Source organism: Rhinopithecus roxellana, chromosome 12 (genome assembly GCF_007565055.1).
Source record: "Rhinopithecus roxellana isolate Shanxi Qingling chromosome 12, ASM756505v1, whole genome shotgun sequence".
NCBI lineage: Eukaryota > Metazoa > Chordata > Mammalia > Primates > Cercopithecidae > Rhinopithecus > Rhinopithecus roxellana.
In genome coordinates, this window is record NC_044560.1 from 22,578,426 (window position 1) to 22,587,363 (window position 8,938).

General features: G+C 58.1%; 1 protein-coding gene across 8 annotated transcripts in view; it reads left to right on the plus strand.

Moving 5' to 3' along the window:
• Positions 1–7,842, plus strand: part of MEGF6 (multiple EGF like domains 6) — a 128,130-nt gene extending 120,288 nt beyond the window's left edge. For 5 of the 8 annotated variants that reach the window (XM_010361767.2, XM_030941604.1, XM_030941603.1 and 2 more), the window contains 7 exons: positions 671–799; positions 927–1,055; positions 1,299–1,427; positions 1,538–1,666; positions 3,073–3,201; positions 4,796–4,843; positions 5,209–7,842. In XM_010361767.2, coding sequence (XP_010360069.2) covers positions 671–799; positions 927–1,055; positions 1,299–1,427; positions 1,538–1,666; positions 3,073–3,201; positions 4,796–4,843; positions 5,209–5,270 — 755 coding nt within the window. In that variant the 3' untranslated portion in view covers positions 5,271–7,842. The other 3 variants (XM_030941602.1, XM_030941607.1, XM_030941608.1) reach the window with 3 other exon arrangements.
• Positions 7,843–8,938: the final 1,096 nt, after the last annotated feature.

Genomic DNA, 8,938 nt, shown 5'->3' on the forward strand with positions numbered 1-8,938 from the left:
GCTCCTGCTCCCACAGGCCCAGTCCCCATAAACACAGCCACAGCCTCTTGGCCTGGTCCCACCCTTAGTCTGCATGAAGGGGCTGGCTGCCCCCCACACCAGTTCTTGGCCTTCAGGACCCGTTGGGAGCCTGTGGCAGCAGAGGGTTCAGGATCCCAGGGCCCAATCTCCAGCCGGGATGTAGCCTGGCCCCGCCTCACTCCCAGGAAGGATAGTGCCATTGGGCTGGCCGTCAGGCATCCAGCTGTAACAGCAGGGCCGCAGCTGGCCACCTCTGAGCCCACAGCAGCCCAGCCATGTTAGTTCTCAGGCCTGGAGGATGTCTACTCACTCCCAGTTGGGAGACAGCTGGTTCACAGTGGGCCACTGCCTCCATGAAGCCTTCCGTGAACCCCTTCCTGCAGGCTGGGCAGGTGCTCACCCAGCCCCTCCATGCCTGAGCCACCCTCAGTTCCTAGACCAGGCCTGGTACTTGGCAGCCTGAGATGACCAATGAATGAGAGGATGCGGCTGGTGCCACTCCCTGGCATGTGCCTGCCCAGCCCAGCAGGCAGAGACTAGCACTGACAGGCCTCAGGAAGCATTTGACTGTCAGCCTGTGGGGACACGTCCCCAGAGGGAGCCCAGCCCTTGGCCAGAGCTCCAGGCAGCACCTGCCTTCTGTCCCCAGGCTGCCCCCAGAACCGGTTTGGCGTGGGCTGTGAGCACACCTGCTCCTGCAGAAACGGGGGCCTGTGCCATGCCACCAACGGCAGCTGCTCCTGTGGCCTGGGCTGGACAGGGCTGCACTGTGAGCTGGGTGAGTGTGTGGGGCCGGTGGGACCCCAGCATCCCCTCAGGGATGTGCCCTGGGCTGCCATAGGGTTGGGCAAGGTTGGTGCCTGAGGACTGTCTGCCCTTCCCTCCCTGCCCTGTTCTGTCCCCAGCCTGTCCCCCTGGGCTCTATGGAGCCGCCTGCAGTCTGGAGTGCTCCTGCCACAACAATAGCACGTGTGAGCCCACCACGGGCACCTGTCGCTGCAGCCCCGGCTTCTACGGCCAGGCCTGCGAGCACCGTGAGTTGGGGGCCTGTGCAGCTGGGCTGGGGCCCCTTTCAGCCACTGTCCACTCCTCCCATGTGGGTGATCCGGGCTGCAGTCAAGTAGAGAGGTGGGGAGCCAGCAGCAGTGGGGAGGGATGAGGAAGGGCAGGAGGGGGCTTCTCACGGGTCCCCGAATTGGCGGGTTTTACTCACTCTGGGCAAACTGGATATTTCTGCCACCGTGTGCCCTTGTCTCATGGTAACTGGCATCCTTCAGCCTGTCCCCCTGGCTTCCATGGGGCTGGCTGCCAGGGGGTGTGCCAGTGTCAACATGGAGCCCCCTGTGACCCCATCAGTGGCCGGTGCCTCTGCCCCGCCGGCTTCCACGGCCACTTCTGTGAGAGTGGTGAGTGCTTCATGCCCTCTTCCTCTCCCCACCCTGAACCCCCGCTCCCTGGCCCCATCCCGTCTGGGTACAGGGCAGGAGGGGGACACTGAGCCCACTGCCCCCACCAGGGTGTGAGCCAGGTTCATTTGGAGAGGGCTGCCACCAGCGGTGTGACTGCGATGGGGGGGCACCCTGTGACCCTGTCACCGGTCTCTGCCTTTGCCCACCAGGGCGCTCAGGAGCCACCTGTAACCTGGGTGAGTCTGGGGTTCTGCTCAGGAAGGGCGTGGGTGTCGGTCTCCAACAGTGACTCATACTGGTTGGTTGGGCCCTACCTGTGCCAGTCCTGGGCTGGGCACTGTGCCCTCCTATGGCCTCTGCACCTGGCCCATGCCCTCTGCGGGGTTGGAGTCAGCTGCTGGGACATGCAATGCCAAGCATGGCGCTCCTGCTGGAGTCTTAGGCCAGGCTCTGCCCTGTGGGTCCCACAACGTCCCAGGAAGGCCATGGTCATGGGAGGGGTTCTGGCTGGGTGGAAAGACTTCCCTGGATGTGGGGACATCGAGGGGGCTGTGGTCCTTCCGGCCCAGGGGGCCCCACCTGAGGATTGGAGGGACTCACCTGAGGATTGGAGGGACTCACCTGAGGATTGGAGGGACTCACCTGAGGATTGGAGGGACTCACCTGAGGATTGGAGGGACTCACCTGAGGATTGGAGGGACTCACCTGAGGATTGGAGGCGCTCACCTGAGGATTGGAGGGACTCACCTGAGGATTGGAGGGACTCACCTGAGGATTGGAGGGACTCACCTGAGGATTGGAGGCGCTCACCTGAGGATTGGAGGGACTCACCTGAGGATTGGAGGGACTCACCTGAGGATTGGAGGGACTCACCTGAGGATTGGAGGGACTCACCTGAGGATTGGAGGGACTCACCTGAGGATTGGAGGCGCTCACCTGAGGATTGGAGGCGCTCACCTGAGGATTGGAGGGACTCACCTGAGGATTGGAGGGACTCACCTGAGGATTGGAGGCGCTCACCTGAGGATTGGAGGCGCTCACCTGAGGATAGGAGGCGCTCACCTGAGGATTGGAGGCGCTCACCTGAGGATTGGAGGCGCTCACCTGAGGATAGGAGGCGCTCACCTGAGGATTGGAGGCGCTCACCTGAGGATTGGAGGCGCTCACCTGAGGATAGGAGGCGCTCACCTGAGGATTGGAGGCGCTCACCTGAGGATAGGAGGCGCTCACCTGAGGATTGGAGGCGCTCACCTGAGGATTGGAGGGGCCCTGCTGCTGGGGCTGCATACCTGGCCTTGTGGCTCTCAGACCTGTTGTGCCCTGAGGGGGCATCCCTGACCACTGGCTCCCGTTTGCCCTCCTGGGGCAGGGCAGGAACACAGTGGTGACTCTGGGTGTGTGCCTGGGGCCTGGGCTTTCTCATGCAGGAGCTCACTGGCTGCAGAATGTAGCTGAGGAAGGCAGGGCAGGGACTGTTTACTCCTCAGGGGAAACCAAGGCCCAAGGTCTTAGCTTCCACACACACCCAGGCGGAAGGCTTCACTCCACCTGGGCTCTGCCGGGGTCCCCTAGGCCCAGGGTCCCTGGCGCAGGAAAGCAGGGATGATGCTCAGGTTTGTCTCCCACCCCCTCCGCCTTGCAGATTGCGGAAGGGGCCAGTTCGGGCCCAGCTGCACCCTGCACTGTGACTGCGGGGGTGGTGCTGACTGCAGCCCTGTCAGTGGGCAGTGTCACTGTGTGGATGGCTACATGGGGCCCACGTGCCGGGAAGGTGAGCTGGGCTCCCTGGGGAAGGGCGGGAAGGCACCATCCCCGCATCAGCATCAGCTCCACCCTGGCTGGGGACCCCTGTCTCACCCACTGCAGAGTTGGCCAGGTCACCCTATGGCTATTCAGTCATAGTAAATGTCATCTGTCCCCACCAGGTACCCAGAGTGTCACTTGGCTTCTGATGGGTGGAGTGTGAGCTTCACACTCACTTAACCAGGGGACGGGGTGGGCTATGCTGCCAGCCGGAAACGGCTTTCCCAGCCCCAACAGCTACAAGGGTGGGGTGCAAACTGCACCGGCGGACTGAAGAGGGTCATGACCCCATGGCTGGGCTGGACTATCCACAGTGTGGATGCATGCTGGCTATCCCTGCCCCTGCTGCCCCGCACACACACACACCAGGGTGTGAGGGTGTGTCTGTGCATGCATATGCAAGTGTGAGCAGCAGGGTGTGTGCATGTGTGCCAGTACATGTGTGTGGCGTCCAGTGTGTGCCAGTCCATGCATGCAGTCCTGCACTGGCAGCAGGTGCCTGTGTGTGTCAGTGCCTGTGTGTGAGGTGTGCATCAGTGTGTGAATGTGGCCAGTGCGTCTGTGCAATGGTGCCCGCATGTGCTGCAGGGGGCAAAGGCATGTGTGCCAGGCATGTGTGAGCGTGCACCAGCACCTCTGTGAAGGTGACTCCTTAGCGCCTAAGCCCTTGAGGCTGTCCTGGAATGTGCTCTCTGCCTGCGGGCAGTGCTTTCGGGATGCCCCCACCCCTCTGGCCAGCTCAGACTTTGCTGCCCGCCCCTCCGAACCGTGTACCCCGCAGCAGTGTTGGGACAGGTTGTCTCTGCAGAGGGAAGTGAGAGGCAGGCTTGGGGCCCGTGCAGGGCAGGACATGTGGGCGGGGCAAAGGCCGGGCGCCAGGCTACCTACAGGCTCTGCCTTTTGGCTAACTGGGGATTTCACACTTGGGGTCCTCGACTTGGAGGCGCCCAAGTCGTCTTGGCTTTGTGTATGTGTGCATCTGTTTGTGCCTTTCTAAGGCAGTCCTGGCTGCAGATTGTTCAGAGCCCTAAGACAGGCGAGCCCCGATCTCGGTGGGGTGGAGCGGGGCGGGGCGAGGAGGGGCGGGGCGAGGAGGGGCGGGGCAGCAGCCTGTGGGCTGGTGCGGGGGACAAAAGGCTATCCGGCAGCGGCATCTAGTGGTCAGATGTGGTACTGCGCCGCCGGCTGCCGGGCACCTGGGCTGGGTGCTGGGGGCAGTGCCTTGACGTTGAGCTGGAGGCCTCAGGAGCCTGGGGCCTCATGGGCGGGGTCTTGCTGGGCATGGGGAGTCCTCGGTCCTGTGCCCTCCCCTGGAGTGGACTTGGCTTGGCATTGGGTAAAGCCCCTGAAGTTACGGGTAGCGGGGACTTGGAGGGGCTGAGAGCTTTCCTTTGGGGAGAGGGAGAGCCCCTGGCCGCCCCTGTTCCTTCCCTGAGTGCAAAGGAGTGAGAAGGGAAGGAGGCTGTGTGGGGAAAGTGAGGTCCTTGAAGCCCGGATGGGGCCGTGCCTGGCTGCACTCAAGGCTGGGGGTACTCACGTGGCTTGCCCTCTCTCCCCTCCAGGTGGGCCCCTCCGGCTCCCCGAGAACCCGTCCTTAGCCCAGGGCCCAGGTAAGGGGTGCGGGAAATGCCTGTGGACTTGCCAGAAGGGTGGCTTATGGCAAAGTCAAAGCAGAGTGCTTAAGTATAATCTGGGCCCCACAGGGCAGCAGCTGCACCCGGGATCTTGGGCCCCAGGAATCTGGAGCTCAGAGACTAAGGCCAGGGCCAGAGCTGAGAAGGACAGGCTGGGAAGGACGGGTGGGCCCCGCCCCCGTCCCCGCCCCCGCCCCACCCCACCCCTCTCCACCCCGCCCCGCTCTGCTGGGCTGAGCTGCTGAGGAGAGGGGTGGGAGGGGGAGGTGCCAACCCAGAACCCAGTGTTTTGGGAGCACCCGTCCCGCCCTGGACTGGGCCTCCTTTCTCCTTTTCCCCAGTAGCCACACTGCCCACCTCCAGCAGACCCACATCCCGGAGCAGTGGACCAGCGAGGCACTAGCAGAGGCGGCCCCGTGGAGCCCGCCTCTCCATTCCAGCCAGAGGGGACCCAGGCCTTTGGTGACTACTGAGGACACTTCATGGGCCCAGAGCTCTTGGTACTGCCCTTCCTCTGAGGGCCGTGGAGGGCTGTGGACAGCCCAGCAACCTGTTGCTCTTGGAGGCTGGTGTGGCGTTGAGGAGGGAAGCCTTGCATGGCCGCTGGAAGAGAGGCGCCGCCTGGCCTGGCTCTGCAGAACCCAGGGGCACGCTCTGGGCCTGGGCTGAGAAAGCCCCACTCTCCCTGCGGCTCTGAGTCGGGCCGAGGACAGGTGTGGGCGCCAGTGTGGGCGCAGGTGCAGGCACAGGGCCACTGTCCTCCAGGCAGGCTTTTTGGTGCTAGGCCCTGGGACTTTAAGTTGCCCAGCCCGTATTTATGTAAAGGTATTTATGGGCCACTGCACATGTCCCCTGCAACCCTGGGATCAGCTGGAAGCTGCCTGTCATCTCCTGCCCTATCCCCAGAAACCCTGATTCAGGTCTGCAGGGTTCTGTGGGCTCACCAGGCTGCTGGCTCCGGTACCATGTAAACCCAGGAAGGTAAAGGAGCAGGCAGCCTCCTCGTGGCCTGTGTGTTTGCTGCGTTACGTGGACTCTGTGTGGGCTCCTCCCTGAGGCCTGGCCAGGATAAGGGTGCACACAGGGACCTCTCAGTGTACCTGGGACCCTTTGCAAGGGTGGGGGTGCCACACAAGTGAAGAAGTTGGGACTCATCTTAGTTCCCGGTGCTACTGGGGAGAGCGCTGGGGCTGCATTCATTACCGCTGAGACACCCTGAGACCCAGAGAGTGGCTGGCCCCGAAGAATGGCCCAGGGGGAGGAAGGCTGGTGTGGAGGGGCAACCTGGACTGAGGCCGAACTCCCTTGGGCCCACCCCACCCACTGCTACCTGAGCATCAGCAGTCGGGAGGAGGGCAAAATCACAGGGACAGGGGCGGGGACTCCCTGGGTGAGTACAGGCCGACCCTCCCGAGCACCTGGCACTCATGGGCTGAGGCTGATGTCTCCTGGAAGAAGGGCCCAGAGTGGACGGTAGAGGCAGAGGGTAGAGGTGGTGGCTGGGGATTCCTCTGCAGGGTGGGGTGGCCAATGGAGAGGGCTGCACTCAGACTGCAACACAGGACGCTCTCTTCCTTGAGAAGGCCCCTTTAGGGTCTGGGCTGCTGTCTCCCATTACTCTAAAACCAGCCAAGGTAGCTGAGGCCCCAGGGCAGAGGATTTCACCAGCAGCAGGAGGAGGAGTCCAGTGAGCTTGGTTACTCACAGACGGCAAGGGAGCTGTCACAGAGGAAGCCGACGAATGGACTGCCGTGGGAGACTTTGAAGTAAAACAGTGATAAGGGAGGGCAGGATGGTGGGGATGCAGGAGCAGCAGACAGAAAGAGATGGACTGCGGTGCAATGGAGTGTGGAAAACGCACACCTGGAAATGAAGCATCCAGCAGATGGGGTGAGTGGATACAGCCCAGGAGATTCTCCCAGTAATAGCAGGGAGGCGTAAAGAGAGACAACATACAGAAGATAGACGAATGGAAATGGATAAGGGAGGTGTTCATTCACCTCCATCTAACTGCAAAATACAAAAATAAGAAGTCATTGACATGAAGCAACGATGACCAAGACATTCTCAGATCTAAAGGTGAATGATCTCAGTCAGACTGGAAATGCACAAGGTGGAAAAATAACAAAAAAGCCATAAGACCTTGAAGAACATCAATGTCAAAGATAAATTCTAAAGCCCCAGAGAAAAAAGAATGGGAATCGAATTGACCTCAGACTTTACGGGAGAAACACGGGGAGCCAGAAAACTGTGATGTTCCATCCTCAGAGTTTGAAGGAAATATTTGAAGCCTGAATTTTATGTCCAGCTAAACTATCAAGAGCATGCAAAGTCCATGTTATTCTTAGGCCTTCAAGGCCTCGGCCATTTTTCTACAGAAAAGCCTGATTTGAAATGCTCTTAGAGACGTTCTCCAGCCAGAGAGAAAGCAGCCAGGAGGGTGCTAGGAGATATTCAGTCACCACAGTTCCCAAATGGCCTAGCAATTCAGAGAATCAAAATATCCCCATTACTCCCCAATGGGAACGCCCGACAGTCTCAGCATGGTGTGAGGGTGTGGACAGGGGCAGGTGCCAATCACTCATCCCGCTCCGTGAAGACGCATGTTCAGCTACAGGAAACCGTGAGGCAGGCTGAGCTGCTGCCCACCCGGAGGAAATCCCAGCTACCCAACCGCAGTCAGGAACGGAGGAGAATGAAGAATAACTAGAAAACGGGCTCACGGATCCTAATGTTAACGGTTACAAATGACGATGGAAAAACAAACTCCTGACCGTATATTATATAGTTTCAAATAGGTAGAAGGAGGATATTGGATGTTCTCAACACACATAATAAATGTTTGAGACGATGCTATGCTCATTACTCTGATTTGATCACTAGACATCCCATGTATCAAACATCACTGTGTATCCAATGAATGACTATAATTATTGTCAATTGAAAACATTAAACAGACTAGACTGCATTAAAAATATACAAATAGTATTTTCACTATAAAAGACATGCTTCAAAGGGTAGAAATACAGACACGCAGAGTAAACCAAAGGAGAATTGGGGCAGGCATATGAATATTTCAAGGTGAGAAGCATTGTGACAGTCTGTAAATGTACATACACATATACGCACCCAACGAGGCTCAAACATTCATTCGGCAGCGATGGATAGAACAGGTCGAAATAAATCGCTGTCATGAGTGATTTGAATGTACGTTTTACAAAAACCAATAGGTTGGCCGGCCGTGGTGGCTCACGCCTGTAATCCTAGCACTTTGGGAGGCCGAGACGGGTGGATCACGAGGTCAGGAGATCGAGACCATCCTGGCTAACACGGTGAAACCCCGTCTCTACTAAAAAATACAAAAACTAGCCGGGCGAGGTGGCGGCGCCTGTAGTCCCAACTACTCGGGAGGCTGAGGCAGGAGAATGGTGGGAACCCGGGAGGCGGAGCTTGCAGTGAGCTGAGATCCGGCCACTGCACTCCAGCCCAGGCGATAGAGCGAGACTCCGTCTCAAAAAAAAAAAAAAAAAAAAAAAAAAAAAAAAACAATAGGTTAAGAAGGTGCGCTTTATAAAAACCCATTGGTTAAGCAAGTAAGTTAGCAACGATAACCTGAATAAGCTTGAACACACATGGTACATCTGTATTTATCCTTACGTGTTTACTGTATTGACGTACACATACCTTTCAGTGTAACAATATGTATGAAGTTAAGGGGTACATGTGCAGTTTTGTTGCATGTACATATCGCATGGTGGAAAAGTCTGGGCTTTAGTGTTACCATTACTGAATAGTGTACATATCTGCCCATGAAGTAATTTCTCATCCCTCCCACCCTTCCAGTCTCCAGTGTCTGTTATTCCACTCTCTGTCTGTCTGTACATGTTATTTAGCTCTCACATACAAAGGAGAGCATGCAGTATTTGACTTTGTTTCTGGGTTATTTCACCTAAGATAGTGGTCTTCAGTTCCATCCATGTTGCTGGAACAGTCACGATTTCATTCTTTTTTATGACTGAGTAGTCATCTATGGTGTGTGTGTGCATGCAAACAGTGCATGTCCATACTACA